Source organism: Erythranthe guttata, chromosome 1 (genome assembly GCF_056151865.1).
Source record: "Erythranthe guttata isolate IM_541 chromosome 1, IM_541, whole genome shotgun sequence".
Lineage (NCBI taxonomy): Eukaryota > Viridiplantae > Streptophyta > Magnoliopsida > Lamiales > Phrymaceae > Erythranthe > Erythranthe guttata.
Genome location: NC_142533.1, coordinates 2,254,815 through 2,269,607, shown reverse-complemented (window position 1 = coordinate 2,269,607; position 14,793 = coordinate 2,254,815). Strand labels below are relative to the sequence as shown.

Genomic DNA, 14,793 nt, shown 5'->3' with positions numbered 1-14,793 from the left:
ATAGAATAAAAGATAGAGAGAGAATGCAAAGACAAAAATCCGTAGAGAGATTAATAAGGGTGTAAATATGGGGGATGGAGAATTCCATTATATAGGTGAAAAACCACCGGGAGTTACAAGAGAAGTTACACAAGAGGTTATTCTACCACTAACACATAATGGGAAGACATGGGTAGGTTAGTGATGTAGTGGGAAGTTGGGTGGTTGTGTTAGGAAACCCCACACACATATTATTTACAACACTCCCCCTTGGGGATTCCTATCAAAACCACTATTGTGCATTTCATGTTGCCTCATTAAAACCTTCCGAGTAATAAAACCCAGTGGGACAAAACAACCTCGGTTAAGAAAAAGAGTACAACGCACAATCTTTCCAATCAGCTATATTGCCTCGTTAGCGGGTAACCAAAAACCCTGTGGGAAAATAAATCCCGCAAAAAGGAAAAAGAGTACAATAGGGCATCTAGGTATCTTCTGGATACTGAGTACCTACAGGGTACTCCCCCTCAAGTTAACTCCCCCTGATGTCTATAAGGGAGCGAGCTCAGATAATCTACGCAGGCCAATAGCCTTAACATGCTTTTCAAAAGTGACTTTATAGGTAATGACTTAGTAAATAAATCAGCGCAATTATCCTGACTTCTGATCTGCTGGATCATTATTTGTTTGAGCTCTTGTTGTTGCTGATTGAAGAAAAACTTTGGAGCTATATGCTTGGTGTTGTCACCTTTAATGAAGCCCGTCTTCATTTGCTCAATGCACGCTGCATTATCCTCGAATATGATCGTAGGATCTTCTATGGTAGCCAATCCACAGGAATCTCGAATATGCCCACTCATGGCTCTAAGCCATGTACATTCACGCACTGCCTCGTGAAGTGCTAAAATCTCTGCATGATTCGATGAGGTGGCAACTAAGGTCTGTTTTGTAGACCTCCAAGACATAGCTGTGTTCCCAATGGTAAACACATATCCAGTTTGGGAACGAGCTTTGTGTGGGTCTGACAGATACCCAGCGTCAGCATAACCCACAAGCTTTGCATCCTTTAATGATGCATAGGGATAGAACAAACCCATGTCTATTGAACCCTTAAGGTAACGAAATACGTCATTTACACCATTCCAATGGCGGCGTGTTGGTGCTGAGCTAAACCTTGCTAGCAAATTTACCGCAAATGCGATATCAGGTCGAGTACATTGAGCTAAGTACAATAATGCGCCTATTGCACTTAGGTACGGCACTTCAGGTGCTAACACTTCTTCATCCTCCTCCACAGGACGGAACGGATCTTTCGACCTATCCAATGATCGGACTACCATAGGCGTGCTCGATGGTTTCGCTTTATCCATATTAAAGCGTCTTAACATCTTCTGGATGTAGTTCGATTGATGGACCAAAATTCCATCAGCACGGTGTACTATCTCAAGTCCGAGACAGAAATTAGTCCTACCGAGATCTTTCATCTCAAACTCATGTTTTAGGAGTTGGGCTGTTTCACGGACTTCTTCAGGAGTCCCAATCAAGTTCATATCATCAACATAAACTGCTACAACAGCAAACCCAGAACATGTTTTCTTAATAAACACGCAAGGACAAATATCATTGTTCACGTATCCCCTTCCGAGCAAGTATTCACTTAGGCGATTATACCACATTCTTCCAGATTGTTTCAAGCCATAAAGTGATCGTCTCAACCTAACTGAGATCGTGTTCCGTGGTCTGGAACTAATTGCTTCGGGTAATCGAAGTCCTTCAGGAACTTTCATATATATACTTGTATCTAGATCCCCATATAGATAAGCTGTGACCACATCCATGAGCTGCATAGTCAGTTCCTCGGATACAACCAAACTGACTAGATATCTGAATGTAATAACATCCATAACAGGAGAGTATGTCTCCTCAAAGTCAATCCCAGGTCGCTGAGAAAATCCTTGTGCTACGAGACGAGCCTTATATCTCATAATCTCGTTTTTCTCATTTCTTTTCCTTATGAATACCCATTTATATCCCACGGGTATAACTCCAGGAGGTGTAGGAGCTACCGGCCCAAACACTCCTCTTTTTACCAATGAGTCGAACTCAGCCTGGATTGCTTTTTCCCAATTCGGCCAATCATCCCTCTGTTTACATTCATCAATTGATCGAGGCTCAATATCATCACTCGATACAATTTCAATAGCTATTGTGTAAGCAAACGCATCATTGATGATTATTTCATCCCGATGCCACACCTCATTCATGCATGAATAACTAACCGAGATTTCTCTATTCTCGGGAATGGATACTAATATCGAGGCGTCCCCCGATTTCGTCTCCAGGACGGATCCATATTCCGGAACTATTTCATGAGATGGATCGGGTGGGATCCCATTATTGCTATTGCTAACCTCATTCAACTGTTGGGCATTCATCCGCTTCCGGGGATGAGAATCCTTTGATCCAATTGGTCTCCCTCTCTTCTGGGCAGGGAGATATGATTGGTTAGCAGGGACTGATGGCCTTCCCACGTTTTGTCCTTCTAGGACATCTATCCTTGCAGGCACGTTTGCAGCTGGTATATGAGATCTCGTCACTTTTTCTAAGTCAGAGAATGAGTCTGGCATGTTATTGGCTACTTTCTGTAGATCTATGAGTCTACGTACTTCAAACTCTCTGACTGAAGTAGGGGGATCATGATGAGACACAGTGGGGTCATTCCATACAACTTCACGCCGTTCTTCAGGAACGTTAGTGTGAACGTTCTTTCCTCCCCCTAACGGCGGGAAGACGGTCTCATCAAAGTGACAGTCCGCGAATCGAGCGGTAAAGAGATCGCCTGTCAAGGGTTCTAAATATCGTATTATAGATGGTGATATGTAACCAACATAAATGCTCAATCTACGTTGAGGTCCCATCTTGGTCCGTTGTGGCGGAGCAATCGGCACATAAACTGCACACCCAAATATGCGTAAATGAGAAACGTTTGGTGTACTTCCGGACACCAACTGTAACGCAGAATATGGTTGGGTTGCAGTGGGCCTCAATCGTAATAACATAGCTGCGTGCAATATTGCATAGCCCCAAGCAGAGATTGGAAGTTTGGTGCGCATTACCAAAGTTCGTGCAATCCTCTGTAAATTCTTAATAAATGCCTCTGCAAGGTCATTTTGGGTATGAACATGCGCTACAGGATGTTCTATGTCAATACCTAAAGACATGCAATATTCGTCGAAAGACCGCGACGTAAACTCTGCAGCATTATCCAGTCGAATAGACTTAATGGGATAATCTGGATAGTGTGCTCTCAATCTTATTATTTGAGAGAGGAGTTTAGCATAAGCAGCATTCCTCGTAGACAACAAATCGACCTGTGACCACTTAGTCGAAGCATCAACCATCACCAAAAAATATTTAAAAGGTCCACATGGTGGTGAGATGGGGCCACATATATCTCCTTGGATTCGTTCCAAGAAACCAAGAGAATCTTTACTAGTTTGTGCATAAGCTGGCATATGATCAAGTTTTCCAATAGAACAGGGTACACATATCTTATCATTGTGTACAAGATCCTTATTTGTTAGTGGATGCCCAATAGATGTGTTAATAATTTGGCGCATCACACTTTGACCCGGATGTCCCAGTCGGTCATGCCATAGAAAATATTTGCTTTGATCACCAGACTTCGAGCAATCGACAAGGTGTGCTTCTGGCACTCGAATTTTGGTCCTATATAACCCTATCGAAAGTCCCTCTAATTTTTCCAAGGTACGCTTCTGGCCGTACACGTTAGAGGTGATGCACATATATTCGATCCCCTTTTCATCGGTTGTTTCAACATGATAACCATTGGCTCGAATATCTTTAAAACTCAGTAGCGTTCTACTGGAACGTGGAGAATAAAGAGCTTCTCTAATGGTCAGAATTGTGCCATGAGGTAACATAATATGGGCATTACCATAACCATCTATTATACTAGATGTGCCTGATATAGTAGTCAAAGAAGTCTTACTAGACATGAAACTAACAAAATATGACATATCCCTAAGGATAGTGTGCGTTGTCGCACTATCTGCCAGACATTCATCCCCACATGCCATGTTTAGAAAGATAAATAAATCTAATCATATATTCCGCAATTTAAAATACTTTAATAAAATCCAAACAAGATAACTCTACCGAGTACCATAAAAACTGAACTAAAACATAACCACATAAAATATAGTCCAGAAAATAAAGCACAAACATAATCCAAATACGAAACTGGTTCATAAGCATGACCAAATAAACTACATAACTTAAAATTGATAAACTAGAAACATAGAAGAACATAATGTCTAAACTCATAAAATAACACTCCAATCAAATTCCAAACTGGGTCATTGGGTCAGATGTGCCCAGATTTGGGAGTCGAGCAATGGGCTCCTCATTGAGAACGTCTATCTCAACCAGGTTGGTCTCCGGTGGTGCATTGTTATTTACACCACCAACCATAATGTTCCTCGCACGACAGGTGCGTGACCAATGCCCAGTTCCACCACACCTATGACATGTATCTCTATTCTGATTTTGATTCTGATTCGGGGCTCTATTCTGCTGCGCACCTCTAGGTCGAGCATTGTTACCTCCTCTTGGCATATTCCCCCTTTGCCCATACTGTGGGGGACCATTAGGTGGCCTATTATAAGGAACATGTCCGCCCCTATTACCTCTTCCCCTCACTCGACGATTGAACCCCCGGCCTCTGCCTCCTCCACGGTTGTTTCTGTTGACCAAATTTGCTTCTGGCAAAGGTTGAGGATTTCGATTGACCAAATTTTCTTCTGGCAAAGGTCGAGTACCAACTGGTCGAGCCTGGTTGTTCTTCAAAAGAAGATCAAGGTTCTTCTCAGCAAGGAGCAGAACGGTGACCAACTCTGAAAACTGAGTATAGTTCTTGGCTCTGTACTGTTGAGACAGTATCATATGTGAGGCAGGGAATGTAGAGTACGTCTTCTCCAGAATCTCAGCATCAGTTAGTTTCTCTCCACAAAACTCCAGGGTGGATTTGATGCGACATACTTCAGAGTTATACTCGTTAACGGTTTTGAAGTCCATAAACCGTAAGTGAATCCATTTGTTTCTTGCTTCAGGCAAGAGGATTGTCTTTTGGTGATCAAATCGACTAGCCAGGGCATCCCATAGTATTTGGGGATCCTCAATCGATGAGTAGTCCAAACGGAGGACCTCATCTAGGTGCCTCCTAATCAGAATCATGGCTTCAGCCTTCTGGGCTTCGTTAAGCAGATTTTCTTTAACAATAGCCATCCTCAGTTTCTTACTAGTGAGATGGATCTTAACATCCATTGTCCAACTCACATAGTTCTCACCAGATACATTCAAAGGGGTGAAATCAAGTTTGCTCAAATGTTCCATCCTATCGTACATAGACAAAGAATACATGCAAATCAAATTATTGTGTATTACTTTTATGTCATGAAATTTGCATATGACGTGATACAACCACATATAGCATATATGATTCGCATAGAATTCACATATATTCGCATAGAATTTGCATATGACGTTATATATTTCACATATATAGGATGATTTTATTCACTGGTCATATAACATTAAATGTCCAAACATGTACGCAGAATATTCATAGTGAAATCATTCTACAAGAATATTACATATTACTCATCTTGACAAACAGATTAATTCATAAACTTCTTATCTTCATTCACCAACAAAGTACAACTCATATAACAATCTATTCATGAATCATACAGTACTCGAAACATCAACCGAGATTTTCAAACAAATATCAAATGACATCAAATAAATATGCTACACAACTTTTCATGCTAATTCGAATTTATCTAGCATGCATTCATATAATAAAGAATTTCAAGGGGTTAAGGCTTACTTGGAAATTGATAAAATTCAGATGCTATAGAGAAGATTATACGTTCTACGAAAGTAGATCACCGTCTCACAAACGAACCACGCTCACAATTTCTCCAAGTATTCTAGCCCCACGAACAATTGTTCTTCCACGATCACCGCGAGCAATTCGTGCTGATAACGTGTTGTAAATCGCCTTAATTGTATTGCTTTTGGGTTTGATGATTGTGGAAAATAAAGTATGACAATAGAATAAAAGATAGAGAGAGAATGCAAAGACAAAAATCCGTAGAGAGATTAATAAGGGTGTAAATATGGGGGAGGGAGAATTCCATTATATAGGTGAAAAACCACCGGGAGTTACAAGAGAAGTTACACAAGAGGTTATTCTACCACTAACACATAATGGGAAGACATGGGGTAGGTTAGTGATGTAGTGGGAAGTTGGGTGGTTGTGTTAGGAAACCCCACACACATATTATTTACAACAGATACTATAGTATACAATTTTTCGTGATTTTGGTCGTGAAAAAGTTTTTTACACAAACTACACACAAAAAAACACACTAAAAAATATACACACACCACACCGAAATCACAAAATAAAAAATATAAACACACTAGACCGAAACCACACACTAGAAAAATAAACACACCACACCGATAACACACAATAAAAAATATATACACACACTGGAAAAAATTACACACACTACACCGAAAGTACACACACTACACCGAAAACACACACTAAGAAAAAATACACACACGATACTGAAAACACACACTGAAAAAAAAAACTCATACGACACCAAAAACTTACACTAAAAAGATACACACACTACACCGAAAACAGACAATAAAAAAATACACACTCACTACAGCGAAAACACACACTAAAAAATATACACACACTACGGCGAAAACGCACAGTAAAAATAATTACACATACTAAACTGAAAACATACACTAAAAAAATACACATGCGACACCGAAAACACATATTTAAAGAAAACACACACATTACGCTGCAAACACACCAAAATAAATACACACACGACACCGAAAACACACACTTTAAAAATATGCACACACTACACCGAAAACATACACTAAAAAATATACACACACTACACCGAAAATACACACTAGAAAAAAATAGACACATGACACCGAAAACACACACTAAATAAATACACACACGACACAAAAAACACAAACTAAAAATATTACACACACACTACACTGAAAACATACACTAATAAAATACACACCCACTACAGCGGAAACGCACTGAAATATACACACACACTACATCGAAAACACACACTAAAATAATTACACACTACACCGGAAACACACACTAAAAAAAATACACACACACTACTCCGAAAACACACACTAAAAAATTAATGTGTGTATTTTCGGTGCAGTGTATGTACTTTTTTCTAGTGTGTTTTCAGTATAGTGTGTGTATTGTTTTTAGTATATGTTTCTGCTGTAGTGTGTGTATTTTTTTAGTGTGTTTCCAGACGACCTATTTACTCTATCTTTGTGTGTTAAAAAATAAATTAAATAATTTGAACATTTCAACAATTTTTTGGGAAAAACGTGTGCATCACAGTTCAAAAATTAGTGAAATAATTTCTAGATAACCTTTTTTTTTCAGCATAAAGCGTGTGCTGTAGTGCACAATTTGTTGCGATTTTGATCGACGATCGAAATACCAGAACCATTTTCGTCGACTATATAACTTCAAATTTCAAATATTAAGCAACAGAAAATGGGACCAATTACTACTGGTTTACATAAACTAGTACTAAATAAAAACTTATTGCACGAAAGTAATTAAACCAGCTTTCATTTCCTTAAAAGAAATCGGCATTGATTCATCAGACAGTGTAATGCTGTTGAATCGTGTCGATATCCAATCCTTTCAGCTTCACCACCGATTCCACGTGCCCCTTCAGCGTATGCAGCTCTCTAAGCCTGCATTCACCAGACACAATATCGATGAATCGGTTTTTTTTCTTGAAAGAAAATTTAAAAAATTTCACGCATATCACTTTACGATCCCTAGTTTTCACGTTATTTAATCCGTGTGATTAATCATAAACATAACAGAACAGAACAGACGATTCAAATACCTTGCCACCTCAGCGCGGCGTTTGGCTTGTTCGGCAATCTCGGAGAGCTCTCTGTAGCTGCTTTTCTCGGCGAAGAGGTTGGCGGTTTCCGGTGGCTGAAGACCGTGCAAAGTCCGCTGCGAAGCCGCCCACTGGGCTTCTCTCTCTTCCTTCCCATAGTTGGATTTGGTAGTAAATGCAGTCTAATTGAAACAAAGATTTATCATAAGTAAAAATCTGAATGAATCAATTTCAAGATTATTTAAAAAAATGTGTGTATGTATATATATATATATATATATATATATATGTATGTATGTGTATGTATATATATGTATGTATGTGTATGTATATATATGTATGTATGTGTACGTATATACCCGGTTCTCCAAAAGATTATCCCAAGCTTTTCCACTCAAAACGTAGCGAATGCAGAACTTGAGAATATCGAGAGGGAAGTAAGTTACGATACTGTAAAGCCAAATAACACCGGCCCAACCCCAACCACATCCTTTTATCTTTGCAAAGCTCCAATCAGCATAAACAGCTATTAGAGTCGCAACCTAATTTAAATTTAAAAAAAAACGATTGTTTTATCGATATGTAAAGAAATATCCAAAAAGGGTGGCATTTGCAAAAAAAAAAAAATTATGTACCAGCTGAGCAATCAAGAAAGCGCCCAATAAGAACATTCCGGGACGTTCCGCAAAAGACCAGCTACGAGACCTCGTCACGAAAATAAGTGCTTGACTCACAATACTCACTTGCAAGTATAATGCTGCCATTATTTCCTCGGGACTATCTCTTAGGGACCTCACACCAAATTTTTCCTATGACATAATAATCAAAAGAGATAAATAAACAAATATAGAGGACTTCATCGCAATTAAAAAAAAAAGATGATTAACAATATTCGGAATTAAAAAAAAAAAGGATAGTTTTGGCGTACAGAGAAAAAGTCGGTATCTTTCATGACCCAAAAGAATAATACGGTCCCGAGTGCAAGGTACCCTCCTAAGACAACTCCGGTGGCGAAAATCTCGTTTAGTTTCCAGCTGTCCGGTAATGGAGACGGCTTCACTCGATCCTTCGAGATTGTCATGATGGTCCCTAATCATGTATTTCCGATATTTAATTAACTAACTACAAATAATGAAGCTTAACTAATTCTTTTTAATAAATAATAATAATGATATCTCACCGTCGTTTAGGATGGCGATGATTAGAACCATGAACGGAGCAAAGTCGAATTTCCATATCAAAGCAATAAGCATGAATCCAAACTGCAGTTATTATATACAATAATACTCTTTTTCGTCAATTTTTTTTATTTTTAATGATTAAAATAAGGTAGAAATTTGAATTTGACATATTTAACAAGTGTTTATGTATCACTCACCACTATACGGATTGTAATCGAGACAGCGTATATCTGGAAAAAATGGGCAGTCAGTTAAAAGATTAGTGAATTAAACAATTTCAAAGAGGCTAAATAAAAAACGTTTATTATTATTATTACTCACGGTGTAATTTTTCATTCGTTGGAAAATAGCTCGGCTCGTAAGGACAGCACTTATTATGACACTCAGACCAGGTTCCGTTAAGACAATGTCAGAAGCGCCCCTAGCAGCATCGGTTGCATCGGCAACAGCGATCCCGATATCGGCCTTCTTTAGTGCTGGAGCATCGTTCACACCGTCCCCCGTCATTCCACAAATGTGCTTTCTTTCTTGCAATCTCTTCACTATTTCATACTTGTGTTCTACATTTTCCCATTTAAAAAAAAATTAATTAAGAAAATACAAGGATCACGAGAAAACTTAAAATTTAGTTACAAGAAATACAAGGATCATTAAAAAAAAAAAAATGTTTATTTGGAGAAATGGTGTGGGGGCCATGGCCCCCTGTTATGCGGAATACTACTATTTGTAGCACTATATATCTCTCTAAGATACGATCACAAGAAAACGTAAAATAACGAGACAACTAACCAGGAAATACTCCGGCAAAACCGTCGGCTTTCTCTATTAGCTCATCGACAGGAAGTGATGCAATAGCTTCATCTTTGTGTTGGCCAAGCAACGATGAAGACGGGTACATATTTGTTCCCATTCCGAGCCTTCGCCCCGTTTCCTTGGCTATTGCCAGCTGGTCACCTAAACAAAGTACGAAAACGAATTTTTTTAATTAAAACAAAAATAAAGAAATTGATAATTTAGTGATTAATTACATAGAAAAAAAAAACGAAGATTCTATATTACCAGTGATCATCTTCACATTCACACCAAGATTCAACGCTCGTCTAATTGTTTCTGCACTATCATGCCTAGGTGGATCGAACAAAGGTAATAAACCGACGAGTTGCCATGGTCCACCAAGGCTCTCTTTTGTTCTTTCGGGAACTTCCTGCATATAACAACATTGGGAAAAAAAAAACATAAATAAATTAAAAAAAAAAATGAAAATGAAAGATTTGAAGAAATCGGAGATAGAAACCAACGAAGGAAATTAAATATACGAAACCTGTCGAGCAACCCCTAAAGAACGGAGTCCACGTTCAGCAAACTTATCGATAACCGAGTGAACCCTCTTTCTCACATCTTCCTTACTATTGCACAGTGCCAGTATCTATTCACATAAAAATAATTCAACAGTGGAAATAAAATTTTAAAAAAAAAATAATTTTTTTTTTAAATAAATAAAAAAAAATCTCGTTTGAAAAATATATCTAAAAAACTGCTTTATGTATACCTGCTCGGGTGCACCTTTGCTAGCACGATGCCAATTACCATTGGCATCTATATAAGTCAACGCCGTCCTTTTATCGACAGGATTGAAAGGTAGAAAATGCACCTCCCTCGCACCAGCTCTCGCCTAACGAAACGCATGTTCAAATTTTGTAAAATTAAATTTGAAAAAAAATATTAATAAAAAAAAAAAAATAATAATTGTGACATAATACCTCCTTTGGATCAGCAAGCATCCCGACAATGGCGGCATCAATAGCATCCTGATTTTCGGTTCTCGAAGCCCTAGCCGCAAGCAAAATCACCTGCTCTTTATCCAACCCTTTCACAAAAACCTCCACAAGGTTTCGGTCAACGGTCAACTTATTCAAAGTCAAAGTCCCCGTTTTATCACTGCACAGCACATCCATTCCCGCCATTTCCTCAATAGCCGTCATCCGCTTAGTAATCGCCCCCTGCTGACTCAACCTGTGTGATCCGATCGCCATCGTCACAGACAAAACGGTCGGCATAGCAATCGGGATCCCTCCGATCAACAGAACAAGCAGATTGTCAATTCCGTCCCTATACTTACGGTGCTGTATAGGGTACATCACGATTAATTCGATGATTATTCCGACGAAGATCGAGCATATGCAGAAGTTTCCGATTGCCGTCAGAACCTTCTGGAAGTGTCCGACCTGGTTCGTGCTGTCGACTAGATGCGCGGCCTTGCCGAAGAATGTGTGGACCCCGGTCGCTATGACGACTGCTTCGATCTCGCCTTGCTTGCATGTGGACCCAGAGAAGACCTCGTCGGAGGGGCTTTTCGTGACGGGGAGAGATTCTCCGGTCAATGCTGACTGGTCAACTTTCAAGGGGTCGCCTTCTAGAAGGCGGGCGTCGGCTGGGATGATGTCACCGAGCTTGATGCTGATGATGTCACCCGGCACGAGGATCGAAGCATCTTGCTCACTCCATCGGCCATCTCTCAAAACCTAATAAAAAAAGACGAATTCAGCAACCAAAATAATCCATCCTCCCGATTTTAATTTTCGTTTTCGAGCCAGTGCACACCTATTAAGAGAACTAAAAAAAATTGCGTGATCAAGAACTAATTATTCAGAATTACCAATCACATTTTCATACGTAAAACGGTAAAACGACCGAATCACTAATTAACTAATAGAAACAAAAAATCTCGTCATCTTGTGATTGATTCTGGAGGGTAATTTGGTTAAATGTACCTTAGTTTTGGGAGCAAGTCCGGCCATAAGAGCTGCAGCAGCATTACCAGCATTGTTTTCTTCGATAAAACTAATAGTGGAGTTGATGAACAATAAAGCAACAATGCCGACAAAATCTTGCCAATCGGGCGGGCGATTGTCTCCGTTTGCGAGGACGATAGCCATTAAAGCAGCAGCTTCCATAACCCATGACAAGGGGTTCCACATGAACCCCAAGAACTTGAGAATCTTGCTCTCCTGATCATTTTCATTTCATTTTTTTTTGTTACTTAATATATATATATATATATATATATATATATATATATATATATATATATATATATATATATATATATATATATATATATATATATATATATATATATGTTGGTGCGAGATTAAATAAATAAAATAAGATGATTTTTTTTTTTTTTTGTGTTCGGACCTTTTTCTCTTCCAATTTGTTCGGGCCGAATATTTGCAGACGGTTCTGACCTTCATCGGATGTTAGACCTTCGCGCGTGCATTTCAACTGCTCGAACACTTCCTCGACTGGGATTCTTTCCTGTGTAAAAATGGCGTTGACAATTTTAAAAGAATTTCTGGGAAACCCTAAACCCTAATCATCTTCTTCTCCGTTCACAATCGAAATCGGCGGAAGACGCAATTTGGGGGAATCTTCGTGAACACAGAGCCGCCGCCGCGGCACCACCTCCGCTGCCACCACGCTCGTAGCGGAGGCGGAGAAAAGAGAAGAGCCGGCATGGTGGTTACTTGAAGTACATCCATAAGATTTTGGATTGTTCAGAGGTGGAAATTTAGGGGAGCGCGGCGGAAGGTGGTGGAAGCCACGGCGGCGTAACAGAGAATAATGACGGGGATGGTGGCGGCGGTGGTGGGTGGTGGTGTGCGGCCGAAAATCATTGGTTGCAAAAATCTTTCTGAATGAAAAAAAAAAGTGAAATACCACGTGATAGACACGCGCCGCAAATCAACGCTTTGCTTCGGATTCAAGCACAATACGACACGTGTCATAAACGATTAAGGCTAATTATCTTTCGTTATTACAGCTTCTTAACATATACTAATTCAATCTAATTACACACACCCGCATGTATGCATGTGTTTTCTTTCTCTTTTTTAAATAAAAACAATATATCCAAGAAAATATTATAATTATACTATAGAAAAAATGTTTTCTTTTTTCTCATATACAAGAAAATTCAAAGGAAAAACCCCTGTAAAAACCAAAATCCATCCCATGCATATATGAATTATGATATACGTATGTGTGTGTGTGTGTGTGTGTGTGTGTGTGTGTGAGAGAGAGAGAGAAGTAGAGAGAGAAACAAACCAAATCAACAGCTTCATTCTTAATCTCCTCAAGAGTGAGACCCTTTGTGCTGCCCATCTCTGCAACACTGTATATGTGTGTATCTAATTATTAACTCAAATTAAATGGGTTGATCGAAGAAGATGAAAAGCTGGTCTAGTATATACATATATAATAAGAAGAATTAAGTTAGTTATGTTTATATTAATTTAAATAGAAAAGATGAGAGAATAGAGAAAATGAAATGGACTCTTGTCACATATAAATCCCAGGACAGAAAAGGGTAAAATGGTAATTTCCCTTTTTTTCTATATTAATTACTTTATTTTCTTTTTAGGGTGTTGGTTGGGGGAGGTTGGGGGTGGGGATGGCTGTTGCTGTGACGTGTCATTGTGTGTGTGTGTGTGTGTGTGTTAATAAACACATTTAGTGTGTGGAAAGGTGTGAATGTATATGTTGGGCTCGAATATTTGCACTTTATGCCCTTGTGGATCATCTCAAATTTATTACTAGGATATCTAATTTGGCACTATTTGAAAAGTTTTACATTTATATTTTTTTACTTTTAATTTCTTTATTTTTATTTTTATTTTCTTTTGGTAGGTGATGATGAAAAAATATTTTCTTCGTGCCATGGCAGTTTTCTATACACGAGATTAGGGAGTTTATTCATAGTTTTCACTTACAATTACTGACTTCTGCTTTAACAAAAGCTTTTGAAAGAACAATCTTAATTGTGATTATATGAGATTATGAGTAGTAATTTTGTATTTAATAATTTGATTTATTGGAAAAAAACATTATTAGTGAAAATTGCTTTATAATGCAATCTTACATCTTTGGAAAATTTTTCTTTTTACTAGCATATGTTACTTTAATAGTTTTAAATTTCTCTAATATAGTTTTATTTTCTTAATTGATATAAAAAAATGTAAAAAATAATATTAAATGATTATAGAATTGTTCAAATAAAGAAGTTTTAAATTTTAGCAAACTCTATCCCTTAAACTTATTTTCCTCCTCCTTTGACTCTTTTCTCTTCCCTATCTCATCTCTAATGCCATTTTTGACCTATGTTCATCATAATGCTTGACATTTCAAAAGGACTAAAATGTCAACCATTTTTTATTGTATGACAAATTATTTTTTCCAAAGATGAGAATTACTAAGAAATAATCTAAAAAGAGAAATATTAGTTATATTAAGTGGTCATCTATAATGGAATACTTATTTAAAATCATCTATCTCCTCCTAAAGTCTCTAGTTAAATAAAATAAACCAACAAAATACGCAGATCATATTTTTCAAAAGACTATTGTGCGTGAATGCGACTAAGATACCCCAATTTAGTGTAACAAAAACAATATTCCCAAAAATCACTTGCTAATATACTCCTATCAAATCAAAGATAGGCATCAAGAATTTGAGTATAAGATGTGCTTGGATAAGTATTTTTCTTGACAAAAGTAAAAAAAAAAAAAAAAATGGTTGGCAAGTAAAGAAGACAAATT

The 14,793-nt window shown here is 38.0% G+C and overlaps 2 protein-coding genes across 2 annotated transcripts; both read right to left on the bottom strand.

The window, feature by feature from the left end:
• Positions 1-4,341: 4,341 nt before the first annotated feature.
• Positions 4,342-5,394, bottom strand: LOC148772568 (uncharacterized). The gene has a single exon (XM_088820380.1). The coding sequence runs from the start codon at positions 5,392-5,394 to the stop codon at positions 4,342-4,344; it is 1,053 nt and encodes a 350-aa protein (XP_088676506.1).
• Positions 5,395-7,592: 2,198 nt separating this feature from the next.
• Positions 7,593-13,917, bottom strand: LOC105975299 (plasma membrane ATPase 4). Its single transcript, XM_013000478.2, has 16 exons — positions 13,304-13,917; positions 12,395-12,514; positions 11,968-12,204; positions 10,957-11,718; positions 10,746-10,868; positions 10,518-10,622; positions 10,256-10,400; positions 9,986-10,150; positions 9,518-9,756; positions 9,394-9,426; positions 9,196-9,277; positions 8,944-9,104; positions 8,651-8,824; positions 8,375-8,557; positions 8,016-8,197; positions 7,593-7,857 (listed from the first exon to the last, which is right to left on the bottom strand). The coding sequence occupies exons 1-16, from the start codon at positions 13,358-13,360 to the stop codon at positions 7,761-7,763; spliced, it is 2,865 nt and encodes a 954-aa protein (XP_012855932.2). The 5' UTR covers positions 13,361-13,917; the 3' UTR covers positions 7,593-7,760.
• Between the last annotated feature and the right edge of the window lie 876 nt (positions 13,918-14,793).

What these genes read in the sequence shown, in the direction of transcription:
- LOC148772568 (XM_088820380.1), bottom strand. Translation starts at nt 5,394, where the DNA reads ATGGAACATTTGAGCAAACTTGATTTCACCCCTTTGAATGTATCTGGT.
- LOC105975299 (XM_013000478.2), bottom strand. Translation starts at nt 13,360, where the DNA reads ATGGGCAGCACAAAGGGTCTCACTCTTGAGGAGATTAAGAATGAAGCT. An exon ending in GACTTGCTCCCAAAACTAAG is followed by an intron (nt 11,719 to 11,967) that starts GTACATTTAACC and finishes TTTTTTTATTAG; the next exon opens with GTTTTGAGAGATGGCCGATG. An exon ending in CGCCGCGCTGAGGTGGCAAG is followed by an intron (nt 7,858 to 8,015) that starts GTATTTGAATCG and finishes TGGTGAATGCAG; the next exon opens with GCTTAGAGAGCTGCATACGC.